At 43.8% G+C, this 20,769-nt stretch overlaps 2 protein-coding genes across 7 annotated transcripts in view; one reads left to right on the top strand and one right to left on the bottom strand.

Annotated features, from left to right (window-relative positions):
• Window positions 1-540: 540 nt before the first annotated feature.
• On the top strand, window positions 541-19,947 carry SCYL3 (SCY1 like pseudokinase 3). Of its 6 annotated transcripts, none has more exons than XM_053391363.1 (14): window positions 544-697; window positions 3,440-3,726; window positions 4,675-4,860; window positions 6,103-6,216; window positions 8,447-8,503; window positions 9,086-9,188; window positions 10,496-10,607; window positions 13,208-13,285; window positions 14,477-14,616; window positions 15,348-15,535; window positions 16,183-16,354; window positions 17,649-17,807; window positions 18,158-18,861; window positions 19,140-19,947. In XM_053391363.1, the coding sequence occupies exons 2-14, from the start codon at window positions 3,562-3,564 to the stop codon at window positions 19,194-19,196; spliced, it is 2,235 nt and encodes a 744-aa protein (XP_053247338.1). In that variant the 5' UTR covers window positions 544-697; window positions 3,440-3,561; the 3' UTR covers window positions 19,197-19,947. The 6 variants fall into 6 exon arrangements, with proteins under 6 accessions (XP_053247340.1, XP_053247338.1, XP_053247342.1 ...); XM_053391367.1 differs by having other exon boundaries at window positions 546-697; window positions 3,440-3,558; window positions 4,736-4,860; XM_053391366.1 differs by having other exon boundaries at window positions 546-697; window positions 3,440-3,558.
• Window positions 19,699-20,769, bottom strand: part of FIRRM (FIGNL1 interacting regulator of recombination and mitosis) — a 29,775-nt gene continuing 28,704 nt past the window's right edge. The window contains exon 24 of the mRNA XM_053391358.1: window positions 19,699-20,118. Within this exon, the coding sequence (XP_053247333.1) occupies window positions 19,933-20,118 (186 nt within the window). The 3' untranslated portion in view covers window positions 19,699-19,932. The remainder of the gene's footprint in view (window positions 20,119-20,769) is intronic.

The following is a 20,769-nucleotide window of genomic DNA, read 5'->3' as shown; positions in this document are numbered from 1 at the left end:
AAGATAATATAATAATACAATAAAATAAAAAATATACAGTAACAACAACATGCAGAGTACTGCAATGAAAAGAGCACGGCACTAGTTATTTCATTTAAAGCCACCCCAGTTCCTAAAAACCGCTCTCCTTTTTCTTTTAGGATAACGGACAGGCGAATGAGCAGGGCGGGGGGGGGGGAATAATAATAAATTAATTAAAAAACCCGAAATTGGCCCAGGGAAGGGGGTTGGCCGGAACCAATCATCCCGGGTTATGTGTTGCCACCGGACGCAATCAGCCCGTGCTACGTGTCGCCGTGCCCTGTTGCTACCGGACAGGAAGTACGTCACCTCCGCAACATGGCGGCTGCTTTCCGCGGAAGCGCTTCTGCGCGGCTGCTGCTGTGGTGTAGACTCTATGGTGCTCCTCGGGCCGGAAGTCCGCCTCCTGCCTGGCCTCGAAGTGGGAAACGCTTCTGTACGGCCGCAGTGGAGACTCTATGGTTGGTCCTCGGGCCGGAAGTTCGCCTCCTGGCCTCGAAGTGGGAAGCGTCTCTGCGCGACTGCTGCTGTGGTGTAGACTCTATGGTGCTCCTCGGGCCGGAAGTCCGCCTCAGAACTCGCCTTGACGGGAGAAGCGGCGGTGCGGGAGCGGAGAAGGGAAGGGCGGCCAAGGGAAGGGCGGCACGGGGGGCGCCCCCCGCCCTCGGGGCAGCAGGTGAGCGGGGCGGGAGGGGGGGGGTCGCCCTTCGGGGCCTAGTCCGCCTTGGGCCCCGACGAGGGGGCTGCTCCTTCTAGCTCCTCTCTCAGGAGAAAAGGGGGGGAATGCCCCCCCCCCAAATAAACCTTTTCGATCACTGTTTGTGGGAATCTAGCTCGGAGTCCATTGGAGGAGCTTGTGATGCTTGTTATATTGCACGTGTGAATGTGTGTGTGTGAGAGAGAGTGGTGGGTTCCCCCCCCCCGTTTTTGCAAGGTGGTTGTTTTTGTTTTGGTTATGTATTTCGTGGTTTTGTTTTTATTCAGTGGACCGCCGTGAGACCTCCGGGTAGAGGGCGGTACAGTGGTACCTCGGGTTACAGACGCTTCAGGTTACAGACTCCGCTAACCCAGAAATAGTACCTCAGGTTAAGAACGTTGCTTCAGGATGAGAACAGTGGGAGGCCCCATTTGCTAAAGTGGGGCTTCAGGTTAAGAAGAGTTTCAGGTTAAGAACGAACCTCCGGAACGAATTAAGTACATAACCCAAGGTACCACTGTACGGTGGTACCTCTGGATACGAGCATGATCCATTCCGGAGCCCCGTTCGCATCCAGAAGCAAACGTAACTAGCAACGGCACATCTGCACATGTCGCTTTTCGCTGCTTCTGCGCATGCATGTGACGTCATTTTGAGCACATGCGCAAGCAGCGGAACCCAGAAGTAACGCACTCTGTTACTTCTGGGTTGCCGCGGAGCGCAACTCAAATGCGCTCAAGCCAAAGCGCATTCAACCCAAGGTATGACTGTATACAAATTCAATAAATGATGATGATGATAAAAAGGTAAAGAAAAGGTAATAATGATGAAAATGATAAAAAGGTAAAGAAAAGTTAGTAATAATAATAGTAGTAATAATGGTAAAGAAAAGATGATGATGATGATGATGATGATGATGATAATGATAATACTACACATCAGTTGATGGTGCCACCTCTCAGTGTCAGGGCTCTCCTTAAGGCCTGGTGGAATGCAAATTAGATTTTTCTTTTCAAACACATTGCTTCACATTCGTTTGCTCCAGGGAAGAGCTGTGATTGGACATTGAAGCAAAACACCAAAGTCTTGCAAGACGCCTTAAACACATACAGCTTCATTATGGGAGAATCCCTTGCAGAACGGAGCCCAGTCAGACGCATAGTGTATCCTGAACTAGATGCACAAATATCATGTGCATACCACGTTGCTATTGGTGGTGGGAGTTAAGAGTGCATCTGGCAAAAGTAGCTCTTGTCCTTTTAAACTTTTGTTACAGAAGGCCTGTTGGTTTTTAAAGTGTTGCAAGACTTGGGTGTGTGTGTGTGTGTGTGCATGTTAACTCAAGACTTTCCCTGATGACACAGTTTGGCCAGAGAACAAACACTCTCCTATCAGATGTCAAGGAAATAAACAACTATCTGACTTTTAGAAGACATGTGAAGGCAGCCCTGTTTAGGGAAGTTTTAATGTTTGATTCTATTTTTAATATTCCGTTGGGAAACCCAGCCAGATGGGCAGGGTATAAATAAATATATTATAATTACTACTACTACTACTACTACAAAGCAAAGAGTTGGGAAAATCAAAGGCTGTCAAGGAGGTGGGTTGTTTTCTTGTTGGGTAGGGTAAGCAAAAAAACGCAAATGGTGGTAAAACCTTTGCAGTGTGTCGACATGAGTGGCAGATTTTCTTATCTGGGTCTGATATAAAGCAACACATAATTACTGGCGCTAAATTCCAGGTGCTCATCAAACTTTGCTTAAATAACACACACGAAAATATTAATGGCTTAACGTAATACTATTCTGTCTGATTTTGTACACACACAAAAACAGGTGGGGGTGGTGTTGTGTAACAAACACATTTTTCCGGAGTATTAAAAAAAATCTCGGTTTTACAAGCTTAAGGCTGCAGAGGAAAACCAGAAAAACTTGTGCATCCTATAGGGATGGTTAGAGGTTTCAACATCAGACTCAAGGGGCAAATCCACAAGTGATTTACATAGCCTGTTGCAGATGAACACAACTGAGTTCTTTATTTCTTAATACAGTGTGCAAACCGGTTTCTTATTGATTTACTTTTCTGGTCCTCTTCCTCTCTCATTGGCATAGGTTTTTGAAAGGATCCCAATTTCAAAATTTTAAATTTTTCAAGGTGTCTGTGGATAGCTCAATCCGTAGAGCATGAGGCTCTTAATCTCATGGATTCGAGTTCCACGTTGGGCAAAGGTTTCCAACTCTGCAATCCTATAATTCTGTGAAATTCTTTGGATTCATTTATAAACCCTGAATACGTCATGTTCGTGGATAAGTTTAAAGTGGACTTCTTGCCTTTGCTGCTTTTGACTGAACAAAATTTGGGCTGGGCAGTGGGCACAGCTAATTTGCTGCTTCCAGAGAATGCAGATTCTGGTGCTTTGCTGTGTACATTCCTACTTCTGGCTTTATGTTTTAGCATTAACTGATAGAAATAGTGTGGCTGTTTCTTTAACATGAAGAACTGTTAAAAGTTGATGATGTATTTTGAACCTTGGAATCTCTGTGCTTAACACACTGATTGGAATTCAAACCCTTTGTCCCAAGACTGATTCAAGGCAATCCTATGCATGTTTACTTGAAAGTAAGTCTCATTTAGAATTGCAGCATTAAGCTCTTTGTGTGTGTGTGAGAAAAGCCAAAACAATATCTAAAATTATTTATTGTGTCTTTCATCTTTGTGCAGAGAATGCTATGAGGAATTTACAGTAACATCTCTTGGGACTAATTTGTCTGGAATCGCTTCTCTTTAAAGTTGCTTTGACACTAGAAAACCTCCGCTGCAAAACGGCTTGAGTTTACAAGGTAATGGGCTCAGAGAACAGCGCTTTAAAGCGTGATGCGTTGCAAGAGCCTCCATTTACTTTACCCTCTGGAGTCAATATTTACCCAGCGGTACTGCAGCGTGGCAAACTTGCTTCTGTCTTTGTGTACAAGAGAGAAAATGAAGACAATGTTAACAAAGCTGCCAAGGTATTGTATTATATTTGGCATATTATTTATTTTTAAAAAATTTAGAACTTGCTTCACCAGCGGTTTCCAGGGTGGTTCGTATAAAAAGACCTCAGAGACAATGATAACTCTCGGGTTAGGAATAGTACAATATCCTCCTTTTGTAGCAGGCTTTCCAAACCAAACTAACAGGAATTCTAGCTAATTCACAGCGCCTTGAGCTTATATGACTCAGCTTCTTCCAGATTTGGCTAACCAACACAGCTCAAACTCACCAGTGCAAAACATGAGCAGAAACTGGTGAAAAGTAGAAATACGTTATTGAGCTGTCAGCATTGAACAAGGGTATACAGAGCAAGAAAATAAAGTGGCAAATGAAGGAAGAGCTGAGAGTTGAGAAAGACCCTTTCCCCATTTTCTGGATCCCGGGGAAAACTCAGCCAATGTGCTGCACCTGGAACTGGGTGTGGAGAATGGGGCACAGCTGTAGGCAACCTGAGCATCACCCACCTTGGGCCTGCTCATGAAAAGCAGATCTAGAGTGATAGGCCTATGGTGATGTCTGCTGTTTCCAAAAGTTCTTCTCATTGTGAGGCTTTTGTGGGTGGGGAGTTTGTTTGAACCCAGGGGCTGAGAACCCGGAGGCTGAGAGGGAGGGTATGTCAGAAAGAAAATGAATTGATACCGATTTACATAAGTAACTTTGTATTAATGCAACTTTTTAATATGTAACTGTATTTTTGTAATATTTTATTTGACTACTGCTTCAGGGTTGTTTTTTTCTACACTGCTTGGATATATTTTAAATATATTAAGCAGCGTAGAAATTAAATAATCAAATCGTATCATGTGAAAATCAAGCTGTGCCAAAAAAAGCAATGTAGACTACTGTTCCTTTTCCCTGTTTGAATGTGTGATGTATAATGTGTGATGCCCTGTACTGAATGGCTTTATCTTGCATTTTGGAAGCACCTGAAAACTTTACGCCACCCTTGCCTCCTGCGCTTCCTTTCTTGTACTGTGGAAACAGATGGAATCCACCTGGTTACAGAGCGTGTCCAGCCACTGGAGAAAGTACTGGAGACCCTCTCTTCTCCAGAGATATGCGCTGGTATCTATGATGTTTTGCAGGCTCTTGTCTTCCTCCATGATAGGGTGAGTTTTTGGTTTGGTTTTCTCTCTAGGAATAGAGGTGAATGTTTAGGATAGAAAAACATTGGGGCCCTCTAGGTAGTTTGACCACAATTCTCATCTGCCCATGGTTAGGTATTCTGAGAATTGGAGTCCACCACATCTGGAGAGCACCACATTGATTGGCATGGCCTAAACTAATTGTAATGTACGGAGGGAGCTTTGCTTGAGGAACTGGTCATCGTGCTACTTTGAATGCAAGATATTGGACATGCAAAATCATGTGTCTTCGGTTTGCTTGTTTTTTTTTTTCAAATGAGCAGTTTCAGAGCTAAATTAATTAACTTAATGCTAACTGATCGCAAAGCTACCGGGCTGCTTTCAGGTGGCAAGAAGGATTGATGAGTTCTTCAGAGGCCTCATTCAGTCTTCCAGGTTAATGTATTGATGATTGACACTGTCTGGTTTTGAAACGGCATTATTAGGAAGACCCCATGGCTATGCATGTTCCAAAAGTAAAACAAATTCTTTATTGCAAGACCTCCTTTGAGCACTTTTTTGCAGATATATTAAGCTAATACTTTCGCATAAACTCGTTATTTGTATGCTTTGATTTGAACTAGAAATTTGATTTTTAAAATAATGCATTACATTTTGGCTGGTGTGGGAGAACAGCAAGAAGAGGAGGTTTATATGTGTGTGACATGCGAAATGATGCTAGTTGAAATTAGTAGCATAAAGAATAGTGATCTTCCTATACTCCTGGAGTTGGGAGTTGTGGGTTTTGCAGTGAAAGGAAATTCATTTCTGCTGGGAAGTTGGCAGTATAACCATCTGGCCATAGTGTTGGAATAAAGGAAAATGCCTTTTGAAATACACAACAGATCACGTGCCTTCTGAGGCTGGCTTTGTATTTTTCCAGTCTTTTACATGATTCATTGCAATGTCTCCCATCTGGTTTGCTCAGCAGTTGTTTTGTGCTTCTTCTGCAGATTTGAAGGGAGCACACCCTGAGGCAGCATAAATTTCTCTCCTTGCCCAGATATGGTGTGCTGGGAGTAAACTGAGTTATGCTAGTTAAATTTGGCCTGGCATACAGCTCCTCTCCTTGCAAGAGCTCTCTGGTGGCATATAAACCTCCTCTGTGGTTTTGGCAGCGCTCCTCTGGAGTCTCGTGACACCCAATTAGTACTAACAAGCGCTTTATGCCTACAATTATTCCCAGTCTTATTGTATGTTTTCCCTTCCTTTCAAAATGTATTCTAGGGACACCTGACACACAACAATGTTTGCTTATCTTCTGTGTTTGTGAGTGAAGATGGGCACTGGAAGCTAGGAGGCATGGAAACTGTCTGCAACCAGAATGAAGCAACAGCAGAGGTAGAGTCACAGAGGCCACTCCTTTGCCACGCCCAAGGAGGGCATTTCCTGGCTTCCGGGTGGTCTTTGCTATTGAACTCCCTGCGTCGGGTAATTTAAAGTTTGTTAGGTTGAAATGCGTGTGGGCTCATTAGCAAGCCCTGCTGCCTTGAAATAAATGGTGAAGCCAGCTTGCAGATTCCCTAAACCAGGAGTGGCAAACATGGACCCCACAGATGTCGTTGGACTGCATCTTCCAGCAACCCTAACTAGCTGGACTAGAACATTTCCTGGAGGGCATTTAATGCTGCCTTAAATGATGGCGTTCAGCAAGACTGGCAGCTAATTATCTTTTAGCCAAAAGTTCACTAGCTCCTGTAGGCTGCAATGAACAAGCAAGTTATTGACTTATTTGGGCAATTTATATCCTGCTTATATTTGAACAAAGCAGGTGGTTAACAACAACGTAGGTTATACGAGGCATAGGCAAACTCGGCCCTCCAGATGTTTTGGGACTACAGCTCCCATCATCCCTAGCTAACAGGACCAGGGGTCAGGGATGATGGGAATTGTAGTCTCAAAATGTCTGGAGGGCCGAGTTTGCTTATGCCTGGGTTATACAAACAATACCAGGGAATTTCTACATTCTGTAAAAGCACGACTAAATAGAGCGTCTGCTTTAGTATCAACATAAACATTACACATTACCAAGGACAAAAATACAAGAAGAAATTGACAATAAACAGAGCAAAGAAGTATACAAAATATTTCCTAAACGTGAAGTAAAATATCACAAATGAAATCAACTCAACCTTTTTTTAATAACTGGCAAACCTGAGAGTAATGCTATTGCTACTTGGGTTTTGTGGGTTTATTCTTGGCTGCAGCTCATGGTTATTGATGACACAGCTTAATCAGTAATCCTAGTTTGGTCCACCCAATAAGGCAAATGTTGGCTTAGCTCAGCACAGCACGAGAACACAAAGGACTGTAGAGGAGCGAAGCAGCTGTGAGCTCCTCTCCAGGAGCCTGCACATTTTCAGTTTCCCGGCAAGCCGTTGTTTGGTTTACTGTGCCATGTGAGTCAGGTTATTCTTAGGTGCATCTTTCAAATAAGAATTTTAGAAGTGCTGTTATAAGAATTTTAAGGTCTTAGATATATAATAAATGTTCATAAATGTACCAAGCAAACACGTACATAAATATATAACATGTCTGAAGCAGCACAGAAAGACTCAAGCTGACCAAATGTTTCTCTGCAAAGAGGGAGGAGGTGAAAAAACCTTCCTTGTTACAGGAATTGGGTAATCACCATTTCAAAGGGATGGGCAGACTACCAGGAAAGGCAATCAGATAAGTCATTATCAGATAACCTGGCAGACAGAAAAAACAACAACTTTCAAATTTCTGTTGTAGACCGCCTTTTCTGTGATGTAGGTATGATGTTTGTGGGGTGGTGGTCTTGGGTTACACCCCTTCTGTGATGTATGTATGATGTATGGAGGGGTGGTCTTGGGTTACCTCTTCTGTGATGTGATGTATGTATGTATGATGTATGGTCTTGAGCTCCAGGGCAGGGAATTTAAAATGTCTATATAAGGGCAGGCACACCTTTCCTGCATGTGGGGGAGCACCCTGTTGCAACAGATCAATAAAGATCAGGCTTACTAGCTGCTTTGCTTCTCAATATTCTCTGGTTGGCCTCTGTTATTTTCTCCTACCAATAGGGAACCCACGTAAGGACTCTATATGGGCTCCTGGATACCCCATAAGGGAAAAAGATCAAATTTTGTTTACAACATACCTATCATCATCAGCACCTCCTGTTCCTTTTGGCTGGCACAGTACTATGCAATTTTCCTCTATGATGGAGCCGTAAAAGGAAACTAACTCCACAAAATAGAGGCATCCTGTGTAGTGGTTTTATTCCCACTTTAATATATCCTGTTGATGAGTCCATGCTTCTACAGAGCACTGTGTTGGGCAAGGCATTCTGGATAGCTGCTACTTCCGGGGTGAAACAGAGAGGAAAGATGCAGCTTCTTGAATATTTGATCAATGTATGGCCACGATTATAAGGATGACAGCTAACATGTGAAGACTTCTGTAGTACATGCTTTTCACAATTTGTCATGTTTCAATCCCCCTGAGATCTACCGATGAAGTGTGGTGTGCAAATTTAATAAGCAATAGTCTTGCCCAGTGCTAAAATCACCATTCATTGGCTCAAAGGCTTCTTCTCTCTTTATAGTTCCTGCATAGTATCAAGTCAATACGGGAGAAGACTGGCATTCCACCTGAAGAACTGGTAAGTTTTCTCCATTGTTTATGTGGGAGATCTGAAAAATAAGCTCAGAAAACTATCCATTTTTAATTTGATGGGTGGAGCCAATAAGCAGCTAACTTAACGTTATCTTCTGTGGGGAAGATACTTTAAAAGATGCTAAGATGAAGTTGCTGTTAAATTTCTATTTTGGAATTGCGTGGGGAAACCCTCAAGAACGTTGTTTCTGGATTTTCTGTCTGTAAACATTTTTAACCAGAGTCCAAACTTGGCACCACAAAATCCCTGCTTGCCTTTTCAAGTTGTATTTTAACATGTAAAGTGTGTTTAAAATTCAGTATCCTGTTTTCCCCCCCAATTGGTGACTAGACTTTTAAGCTTTTGCGTTTTTTAGACTCCTTGCTACTATATGGTCTGCTGTTTTCCATTGTTTTTGTATTTTGTTATGGTATTGTTCTTAATTTTTGTAATTTGCGTTGAACACTTTAATGGGAAGGCAGGGATATAAAATAAATTTTGTACAAACTGTCTGGAGTCAGAGGTGGGAAGTATTTTCAAAGGGACTAAGCCAGTTTCTGCTGTGTGATCCTCTTTCTATGACTCTAGTCTGACGACTTCCAACTTCTTCCTGACGGCCAAGGGCATTCCCGTGATGCCTACTCATTTGGTGTAATGGTTGAAAACCTGCTGACTTTTTTAAATGAAGAGGGTAAGAGTTCTTGGAATTGAAATGGCATCATTGCAAATAAGTAATCCCAAGTTCCCTTTGTGACTGACTCTTCTAAGGAGCTGCTTTTGGTATGGAAAATATGTCCTTGCAGTTAAAATTGTTGCCTTAGCAGAACATTCACTCCAGAGGAATTGAGTTGTCTATTATTTCCCCGATAGTTCAGAATTTGGTGGTGCTGTTGAACAAATGTCCTGGTTCCAAATATACCCCACGTAGGAAATGACTTCTTAAGTGGTGTGATGGTTTTGTTTGCAATTTTAAAGATTGTAATGAATGGTATTAAGGGACTTTAATACACAGGGTTCCTCCATGAGAGATTCTACTGTATTGAGTCTGAGCAACAGCTGTCCTAAATGCAAGCGCTGTGCAGTAGCTAACAGTGGTTTGCTATTTAAAATGGTTTCTCAGCGCTCTAGAGTATATGCAGAATGTAAAGGTAAAGGGACCCCTGACCATTAGGTCCAGTCGTGACCGACTCTGGGGTTGCGATGCTCATCTCGTTTTATAGGCTGAGGGAGCCAGCGTACAGCTTCCACGTCATGTGGCCAACATTACTAAGAACCAGAGCAGCGCACAGAAACGCCGTTTTCCTTCCCGCTGGAGCGGCACCTATTTATCTACTTGCACTTTGACGTGCTTTTGAACTGCTAGGTTGGCAGGAGCAGGGACCGAGCTCACCCCGTTGCAGGGATTAGAACCGCTGACCTGATCGGCAAGTCCTAGGCTCTGTGGTTTAACCCACAGTGCCACCCGCGTCCCAGTGCAAACATAGCAATGGCTTAATTGTCCCACCTGCATATATTAGCTAAGGGTTTAGATAAATAGCATGGTAATCTGCATTGAGGTCATTCTGGCATATTTTATATTATTGGCCCACTTGGTGGAAGAGAATCTGCCCTAAATATTCCCAGGCATTCGTGCCACATACCTGTGGAAGATCCACCAGCTAAATGGCACGAGGAATGACTTCGTTAAGAGTACTTTCCTGTAATTTATCAAGTAGGACTAAGTCCTAAAGTAGAAGCTAATATTATTTTTAAGGGTGTTCTCTCCTTGTGTTGGTTTGGAAGGATATTTCTTAGTACTTAGTGCTTGCATTGCCATCTGGCCAAACCTTGTTTTCTGCATTCTTAAACAACTGCAGGAAAAGCCATTCCTGTTGTTGAAAGTGTTGCTGTTAAGCTTATGGTGCAGAAGAATGAACCTTAATTGCCCCCACTATTGCTTGAGGCTGTCTTTTTGCTCTGAGTTTTTAACATAGATTTGATTGCTAAACTGTCTTTCAGTTTCAGAGGACGTTATATCCAGCTTTCACCACACCTTACGGTCTTCTTTGCTAAACCCAGATTTTATGGGCCGCTCTCCACTGTCCAGTTTATTGCTGCATGAATTCTTCAGGTGAGCATAACTCTTAGGTAAGCTTTTAAGGCATGGGCACACATTCTAAGTATGAAATTCAGAGGTCATCAACAGAGGTTTCTTGAGTGTGGGTGAAAGGAGCCGTACAACTGGGGATATGTAACAAGTGTACTCCTTAAAAGAATTTAATTACGGATTAGGAGCGGGGGATTAAAGTGACCATCATATGCTGCAAGGACAATCACTCCAATTTTAGTGGTGTGATGGGAAATGACGCTCTTAGAAATCCCGATTTTCTAGGTTACATTTGCCGACATTTCTCACACCCAGTGGTCGAAATTGCCTAAATACTGGCCTCTGATAAACAAAATATACCATAATTTTCGCTCTATAGGATGCACCTGACCACAGGACGCACCTTGTTTTAGAGGGGGAGAACAAGAAAAAAATATTCTCCCCCTCTCTGCTCAGCGCCCCTTCAGCGAAGCAGCAGGAGAAATGGAGCCCCTTCCAGTTCTCCTCCCGCTTAGCTGAAGGGGCGCTGCGCAGCTCTCCCTCTCTGCTGAAGCCAGGAGAGTTTTGCTCTCCCGGCTTCAGCAAAAGGAACCCAAAGCCTGCGGAACACACCGACCCTCTCGCTCTCCAGGCTTCAGCGATAGCAACGCGAAGCCTCCAGAGCGCGGAGGGAGCGCTCCCTCTGCGCTTTGGAGACTTCGCGTTGCTATCGCTGAAGCCAAGGAGCCTGCATTCGCTCCACAGGACGCAAAGACATTTCCCCTTAATTTTGGAGGGGGAAAAGTGCGTCCTATAGAGCGAAAAATACAGTACTTTCCAACCATAATTGCAAGAAGTTATGATTTAAGAGAAATGTCACGGTATCTTCTTATTAGAATTGTTGTGTAATTCATTTCTGTCAGTTAATATACATTCTGAAGTTTGAAGTATTCATCTGAAGACTTAAGTAGGCTAAGGCCAGGTCCTATAATTTCCTTCTAAAGATAAGAGTTGTATCCACTGTTGGTTGTACTTTCACTAGACCCAATTGAAGTTAATGGGCATGACTAACATAGGTCCATTGTGCTGAGCAGACCATCGTTGGATACAACCCCAAATTTTAATTCTACAGTGGTACCTTGGTTGTCAAACTTAATCCATTCTGGGAGTCCATTCAACTCCCGGAATGGTTCGAAAAACAAGGCGACGCTTCTGATTGGCTGCAGGAGCTTCCTGCACTCAAGCAGAAGCTGTGTCGGTGTTCGGCTTCCGAAAAACGTTTGCAAACCGGGACACTCACTTCCAGGTTTGCAGTGCTCGGGAGTCAAAATGTCCGAGTACCAAGGCATTTGACAACCAAGATACGACTACTAAGACTGTAAGAAAAGCCCTGCTAGATCAAGCCATACACCCTTCTAGATTAGCGTATTCAGAGGTATACTGTCAGTGGGAGTACAATGTAGGCATCATGACTAGTTGCCAATAATAATAATAATAATAATAATAATAACAACAACAACAACAATTTATACCCCCCATCTGGCTGAGTTTCCCCAGCCACTCTGGGCGGCTTCCAACAAAACACTAAAATACAATAACCTATTAAACATTAAAAGCTTCCCTAAACAGGACTGCCTTCTAAAAGTTTGGTAGTTATTTTTCTCTTTGACATCTGGTGGAGGGTGTTCCACAGTGTGGGTGCCACTACCAAGAAGGCCCTCTGCCTTCAGTTCCCTGTAACTTGGCTTCTTACAGCGAGGGAACCGCCAGAAGGCCCTCAGAGCTGGACCTCAGCGTCTGGGCAGAACGATGGGGGTGGAGACGCTCCTTCAGGTATACTGGGCCGAGGCCATTTAGGGCTTTAAAGGTCAACGCCAACACTTTGAATTGTGCTCGGAAACATACTGGGAGCCAGTGTAGTTCTTTCAAGACCGGTGTTATATGGTCTCTGTGGCCGCTCCCAGTCACCAGTCTAGCTGCCGCATTCTGGATTAGTTGTAGTTTCTGGGTCACCTTCAAAGGTAGCCCCACATAGAGCGCATTGCAGTAATCAGCTCCTCCTCCATGAATGTCTCACCCCCTTTTAAAGCCGTCAGGGATGGTGGGGGCCATCAATCGCTACATCATGTAGAAGTGAATGCCATACAGAGGCGCCAACTCACCAGTTACATGGGGGGGGTGCATCACATGACGCATCTGCTCTAGTGGGACATGCTGCAGGGAGGAGGAGCGCAGTGCTGGGCTCCGCTGCTCGCCCTTGCTCATCCCATCCCCCTTTCAGCTTCTGGGTGTGGGCTGGGGTGCCTAGCAGTGATGGGGATGTCGCCCCCCTCAATATTGGGGGGGCCTGGACCTCCTGATTCTAAATATTGAGAGGGCTGGAGCCCCTAGCATCCCCTATACCTGGCGCCAGTGATCTCATACCACCATGTAAATAAGTACTTTTGTCTTTCCTGATTCTTCCAGCATTCAGTTTCATTAGATAACCCCTTGATTTCCAGCAGCATGAAATGAGGGGGAAAAGCTTACCGTACTTTCTCTATCTCTACTTTACTTAAGCGTTTCTGTTCCTTTGTGGATACCAATTTCCTTTTGCTTCTGCTTCTCAATTCTTGATGCATAGTGACTTTTTTTTTCATTATCAGAAATGATTTTCTGGAAGTTGTGAGTTTTCTGAACAGTCTAACACTGAAAACGGAAGAGGAGAAAACTGAATTTTTCAAGTAAGTGAAAAATGTCAGTAGCTAATTGATTACTTAGGTTAGCTTGCTGCTATTTTTAAAAAGTATTTATTCCCATAGTATTTTTATTAGTATTTTCTCTGGTAACTGGGGGCATCAACTGTGTGATTTGGTTTTAATGCACAGATTGAAAAGAGGTCCTTTTAACTCTAAAAAAGCTGTGGTAACATTCTTGAAAAACGTTGTGTCAGAACAGTAGCATATTGCAGAAAAATATCTTCCTTTTGCAATGACTGCAAGTGACGTCCTGTCTAATTACTAGTTCACATGTATATGAGGGTGCAAATGAGAATCGCAGTCTCAACTAGTTCATTTTAGGACCGTAACTTCGTGGCAACAGAGCCCCCACTTTAGACAGTCGGGTATTAGTTCAGTTGTGAAGCATGCAGTGAACATTTCTCTCCCCCATGCCCATTCCATATTTTCAATATAAACAATAAGCACCATTTTGTTGCAAAAAAAAGAGAGGATACTACATTTTAAAAGTAAAAATAACCAAAGCCATTATACATAGGGTTGGGGAAGTTAGCTGGTTGAGTGCTACTGGTCTGAATGGTGGTCTGATCGTGCAAATAATTGTGTAGGACTGAGCTATGATATGTAGGACTGAAAGAATTGCACTCTGTAGATGTTTAGAGACACTTGACGTTCCTCACTTCAAGCACGCCAGTACTCTAATGTATAGGCATACACAGCAAGGGCATAGACATAGAAATCTTTTGCTTTCAAGGGCTGCATTCCTTCTGGAGAAATCACTCGGGGCCAGCAAAGGTGAGACTTAAGCAGTCTTCAAAACTGCAGATAAATCAGAACATCTAGCAGCTATACATGTGACCAAATAACACTGTGATACAAGCTTCAGTGTAACAAAAAAATGAAAATTATCTCTTCAAATGAATAAATCTTTACTGCATTCAGTGGGACTTACTCCCAGGTGTGTCTTGGATCTGGAAATACCAGAAATAGATTTGCCATTCCTGAAAGGATTGTGTCCACTGCTGTATTGCCATAGCCTTGGGCTCCCAAGTCACTGGGCATTTATACAACTGATAAACTCCGCCAGTGTTTGGGTTGTAAATGGGCGAGCGAGAAAGGAGAGGGGAGGAAACTGGTGCAGCAATTGCATTGTGAGGCAATAATGGCGAAGGCTGAGCAATTTCTCTCTCAACACAGATTCCTGCTGGACAGAGTGGCTGGCTTGTCAGAAAAGTTGATTGCTTTGCGGTTGGTACCTCTGTTGCTCAATCCGCTGGTGTTTGCTGAGCCAGTAGCTGTCAAGAGTTTCCTTCCCCATCTCCTTGGTCCAAGAAAAGGTGAAATTTTCATTATCTCTTCAGATTAAGCGCAACGCATTAGAAGTGTGAGTAGATGAAGAATTTCAAGCTGTGCTGAAGGGGACAGCTGTACCATTATACACCTGCCCACAATACGGCCATTCTTTCCTGTTGCTGCCTCTCCTTCTCGCTTGATGCTCTAACTCCCTTGTAGAGATTAGCTTGTCCTCTGGCCTAAACGTACCAGGCAGAAGAAAGGTACTCTGCTTCTCACCCACTGATGCCATTCCTTTTCCCGTAAGGCTCCAGGCTGCTTTTCCTATAGTGCCTGCCCACCTGCAACCACGAGAAGTCAATAGGTCAATGCATTGGACTTGCTGCTGCTTCGTCGTTTATTTGTGTCCCATCTTTTAGACCACGATTCTCAAGGTGGCTTGCTGTAACTCTCGCAGAGCCACACAACCCAGCAGCCCTTAGTGCCCTGGGCAATGTATGAGACCTGTGCATGCTTTCCTTCAGTTTTACAATCCCAGGCCAACTGGGAGTTTGGGGGCAGAGAAGAAACATTGCCTGCAGCTGCTGCTTCTCTGGCTGATGGAAGCGCTAAGCTTCTGCTCCCAGCTGCAGCATCGCTAGAGAAAAGCTGCCACGCATTACTGTAAGATGGAAGGCTTTGTGGTAGTAGAGACATTTTCCTGTCCGCGCTGGCGGTTTCAAATCGTCAACTTCAGCAGACACCCTGTTGACCCTTCCAATCCTTTTTGCTTTAGATAAAGTGGGCGAGAGCCAAATCAATGGGCTGCTGTCTCCGGCCGTGTTCCAGGCACACGTCAGCCCCGTGCTGCTGAAACTGTTTGAGGTGCATGAAGAGCACGTTCGGATGGTATTGCTGTCTCACCTAGATGCCTACGCAGAGCTGTTCACTCAGAAAGAGCTGAAAAATGTTATATTGCCACAGGTGACTATGACAAGGCAGGAATCTGGGACTAACGTATCAAGAAAGCACTGTTTCTGTGGTGGGGTTCCCGACAAAATAAAGGCTGTCCAGCACTGGAACAAGTCTATCTTATTGCCCATATCTATAAATTATCTCCACATGTCCCATCTCCCCCCTTCTTCAGCTTTGCTACTGTGTCCCTGTGTGTAACCGCAGAAACACATGTGCCCTTCTCCCAAAGCAGGGCCAGGAAACGGGGGCCTCCATCCCTGGGAGCTGGATTTGAATCACAGATTTTCCATCCCTGTCGTACAGCCCGTGCTGTGCAATCATAGCCCTATGTCCCGTTTAGACGACAAATCCTGCTTACTGGCATGTTGACTCACACTGAACCTCCTTCTCCAAACCTTTATTTCTGTGTTCAGGGTTAGAATCCACCATAAGCAGATGCTATCTAGTCTCATTATTACTGGTTTTGTGAAGCAGCCAGGGTGTTGAAGGGAGGTGGGGCTTGCTCACTTACCCACATTGGTTTCAGAAGGAAGTTGGCTAGAGGAATGAGGCATGCCACAGGGACTGGGTTGGGCTGTCAAGAGAGGATTAAGAACCTGCAGCAAACGGTTCTCCAGTTGAACGGGCTTTTGCTTGATAGCCTGTCCTTATTCTAGGTTTTACTGGGGCTGCGAGATACCAGCGACTCTCTGGTGGCTGCAACGCTGCAAAGCTTAGGGGTGCTGGTTTCATTGCTCGGACCAGAAGTTGTTGTGGGAGGCGACAGGACAAAGATCTTCAAAAGCTCAGCTCCAAGCTTCACGAAAACCACAGACCTTTCCCCAGAAGGTAAGTAAATAACAGCAGGTTTCAAGCTCTCCTACAAACCAGTTGAGATGCACATAGGCCTGTTCTTCTCCTCAAACCAGAGCAGATTGTAACTGGAGCAACAGATTATAATTAGTGAACTATTTTCTGAAAGACACGGCATTGATGCTCTAATTAGGAAAGCACCAGGGCTGACGGTTAGCTCTCAGCTGGGAATAGGTGCTGAACCCAGTGATTTTCTCCTCAGGGTTGGGATGATGTTTAGGCAACTAGTTCTAAACAGAAAATTTACTTGTGGCATGTGAGTCAAAAGTGCACTGGGTGACTAGTGGCTAGTAGAGGTCATTGCTCCCATCGATGGAACAAGCCTAATAAAAAATACTATGCGCCAATTGTAATAGGCTCAGCTGTTCATATTTTGTGTGCATGCTGAGCAGCTGGTTGTCCTCTCATCTCATCCCCCGAGCTCCTGAATCTATTTTAAATGGAACCTTTACTTAAAATTTAAGTATGTATGGATAGAATCTCTCTTGGGTGGAGGGGGAGCAAGCTCTCATTTAAAGTCTTCCAGAATCTTGAAATTGTCTCTGCAGATGATCCTCCTTTCTATAAAGTTGTTTGAGTCTGGTGTTCAAGTCTATGCAAAAGGTTTGGTGCCTACCTTCCTAAATGTATGTTTGTGTTGTCAAAACAGTTTTTAATGGGTTTATGACAACACCACAGTGCCTAAAAGCCCAGCTTAGGTATCTTTCATTCCACCGAGGGCACATGGACCTCTGGCAACAATGATTAACAGCTTTCATCCCTTTCCAGCTCTCACTTCCGTTGGAGAATGTAAGTGACAGCAGGAGTCTCCCATGCTGTTATATATCTTCCCCCAAACTACAACACAAAGGAAATAAAATCTGCTCCTGCTCCCCCAGCTAGGCTTGCAGTGTTTGAAGTTTCTTTTTTTTAAAAAAAAAAAAAAAGCACAACAGACTCTGCTGTTTCTTACTGTCTTCATAGCCTAACAAGTGAGAGAAATCCCTGTCTTTCCCCAAGACCTGTTTATGGGAAATCAGGGCAGAGTGATCAAATGCTCTTGGTATGCTAAAAAGTGCAACTGACAAAAATGAATTCCAGTTAAGTGCAGATACTAATTGTGTTCGGCTTGGTTGGCTTCATTAAAGCATGCCAGAATTCAAAATAAATTTAGCTATACTTTAAACTGCTTAGAATGAAACCTTTGCATATGAATAAGTGGAACTTTTGAAAAGCAAATATTGTTGATAGATGATTTTTCCATATTTTTTTGGTTTGTGTATCCTTGTAGACTCTCCTAATCATGTAGTAAGTTGCCAGAGAAGGCTGATTTATCAGCCCCTGCAGAAGAATAACTCCATGTTTCTCAAGTGCCCCAGCTCTGGGAATCTTCCCTTCAGCAGCAGGAACCATGTGCCAAGGCAAGATTCTCATGTCGCCTTAAGGGAAGGTAATCCTGGCTTTTTCTTTTTCTTTTTCATTGCCAGTCCTTGCTTCTAAAAAGGCTCTGAAGATTCTGCAGTGCCTTTTGCCGTATTGAAAAAAATCTAGCATTTATAGCTCTTACCCACTTTAGACTGCAGACCTTTCATATCATTGAACTTACTATTTTTAACTGGTTAGGTTGATAGCTGTAAGAGATGTCAGGCTAGGTTAATATGTTCTGATCTGGTGGACTTTTCTTCAGCTTGGATTACCTTTTATGTCTCTTCAGCGCAAGCAGTCATGTATGTTGGTGTGTTTTAAATTTTTATAATGCATCCCTCCTCAAAACAGACATATGCTCTGTGTCTTTCACAGGAGAACAAGACTCTCTGCACTTAAGCAGTGTTCCTGGTGGACTAAATATATTGAGGAATGGTGGAAATTATCAGCATGCAGTTGAGAAGATAGGAGAGGAATGGCCAGACTGGAGCGAGGGTGAAAAGCCAGAGGCTGACAAAAGTGTAGAGAGCCAAAGGAAAGAGTTTTGTGTGAACAGCAGTCCCTGTCTTGCTGGTCACGATGTAGACGGCAAATCTTGGGACGGTGCAGCTGATAGCCCTAACTTTAAACTCTCCTCAGGAAACAGCCTCACTGCTGTAGGGTTAAATGACGTCGCAGAGCTGCAGCTGCCTCCAGCAATGTTTGAGCTCAGAAAAGAATTCAGAACTCTCAAATGTAATCCATCTCCGGGACCCAGCATCAATAGTGGCAGCTACGGCCACAGGGACCACCAGCAAGACGAAATCGGTTTGCCCAAAGCGGCGCTTTTAGAGAAGCCTCCCAAGTTGGAATGTGGTTTAGGGGAGGAGTATATGATCCAGGTGAAGAGGAAAGAGTTGCACGACACAGAGCTGGACTGGTTTGCTGACATGGTCCCGGACATCAAACCTCCGTCAGCACTACTGATTCTGCCAGAGCTGGGGCCCCATCCTGTCATTCAGAACAACTTGAACACAGTCTCCGGCAGCAAATGCGATGCACAGTTCTCTTCTAAGTTTGCAGCAGCTGAAATTACAGAGGTGAGAATTTGGAACTTGGATACCTCTGTTTGTTCAACATGCTGTATCAGTTTAAAAAAATAAAATATTATAGCTGGTTTAGGATACAGCCCATGGTCATTCTCAAAGTGATGCTGGAAAGTCTCTGCCTTCAGCATCCCCTTTGTACGACTTTTCTACGTAAAGTGTATCAGCACTGATAGCCAATAAAAAGTAATGGCTCTCAGCAGCTTAGCTGTGCAACATTTGTTTATTACAGAGCTTGTTGGTATAATTAATGCATTTTATCTTTATTCTAGGTGGATGTTGGCTGGGAACAAGATGAGCTGAACTGGGAAGATGATGCCAACTGGTGACAGATAAAAGACCCTGAGCTATGTTTTGAGTTAGATAGCTGCTTCTGCAATGCCCTGGACAAGTCTTGCCCCTCCACAGGCACCAAGGCCTCAAAGGTATCTTCAGAGTCCGTTCAGGTGCTTGCCTTTTTCACCTGCAGCATTTAGGCCACATGACAACTCATTCATCCAGCCCTGTGCGCTTGGAAAGAGGGATGGGCTGTGTGGTCTGATTTTTTTCCACCAACAGTTACTATGGAAAACTAGGAAAAATAAATGGACAATTCACTGGTTAAATGTTTGTGTAATCTATTTCTTATGAGAACTGATTCAACAGGTAGAGGTGCAAGAAATTCTAGGCTGTCTTTTACAAAGCTATGTTTTTGTACAGTGTGAGACGCTGTGAACTTAAATTAGGGGAGAATGGCATCACAGCAAAAATCTTCGTTCTCACAGTTTAGTTTCCATTACGTGTTTGTAATGCTCTTGGTAAGCAAAGAAGGCAGGCTGAAGTTGAAGGAAATGGTATAGAAAAAATGTATTTTAATTCTGTGTTCAATAACTTACTTAAGCTTCGCTCAGTATCTTCACTCTTCGAGCCAATAAGACCCTGTAAACTTTACAAACCGACTATACAACATGCTTACTCTAAAATTACCACTGGGCTGCACTTTGTTTCTTTGGCTTTGAGCTGTGAATCTCTGGTGGGACTGCAGTCCGCAGTACTGAAGTCACTCAAAAGGTTGCATTAAATCTATCAACTTATGCTGTTCTTCAAACTGTTCAGTGTCATCTGTAAAGTTTCCAGTTTCTTTGCGAACCAAATAGGGGGTGGGCCCTTTTGTAGTAGCGCTTTCAAAACCTCCAGTGTCCTTCCGGCAGCGTCGATTGCTGACTTATATTGCTCTTCACTGGCTGAGTAGCAAGTTCTTTTCGGGGAGGGCTATAAATGGAAAACAGTAGTTTTATAATCCAACACTTCTGAACCCAGTCACTGCTCAACACACAAGATGGAATCTGATTTTCAGGATTTTGATTCATAGCCATTAAGCATGCTAAGTAGTGCTGCTTAGTCAAAAATCAAAATGACGCACTTTCAAATTGTATGGAGACTGTCGGGCACTATCTTCTTGGCCTGTGATTGCAAACCCCAAAGAAAAAGGTTGCAATACCAAGAGGGGTCACTTCTCATGACAGTGTTTATTTTTAAAAGCAGCTCTCAGACTACTAGTTACTTGTCATTCCAACAAACAAAAAGCCCCAGCATGGGCTATTATATACACGCAGGTTGTGTTTACTGAATATAATGCATTCCTGGAAATCAGTACAGTGGTGCCTCGCAAGACGAACGCCTCGCAAAATGAAAAACTCACAAGACGAAAGAGTTTTCCGTTTTTGAGTCGTTCCGCAAGACGAATTTCCCTATGGGCTTGCTTCGCAAGAAGAAAGTCCATAGGGAAATCTCCGGGGACCTCTTTTAAATGCTGGCGGTGGGGAGCAAAGCCTTTCGCCCCCCGCCGGCCTTCAGAAGAGGTCGGGGGACAGACTGTCCCCGGACCTGGTCTGAAGGCGGTTTCCATAGGAACGCATTGAT

This window comes from Podarcis raffonei, chromosome 6 (genome assembly GCF_027172205.1).
Source record: "Podarcis raffonei isolate rPodRaf1 chromosome 6, rPodRaf1.pri, whole genome shotgun sequence".
Taxonomy (NCBI): Eukaryota; Metazoa; Chordata; class Lepidosauria; order Squamata; family Lacertidae; genus Podarcis; species Podarcis raffonei.
This window is presented reverse-complemented; position numbering and strand designations above follow the sequence as displayed.

Excerpts from the sequence above, each read along its gene's own strand:
- SCYL3 (XM_053391363.1), top strand. The coding sequence starts at position 3,562 with ATGGGCTCAGAGAACAGCGCTTTAAAGCGTGATGCGTTGCAAGAGCCT. Across the intron at positions 4,861-6,102 it reads TTGTCTTCCTCCATGATAGG|GGACACCTGACACACAACAA; the intron begins GTGAGTTTTTGG and ends AATGTATTCTAG. Across the intron at positions 18,862-19,139 it reads CAGCAGCTGAAATTACAGAG|GTGGATGTTGGCTGGGAACA; the intron begins GTGAGAATTTGG and ends TCTTTATTCTAG.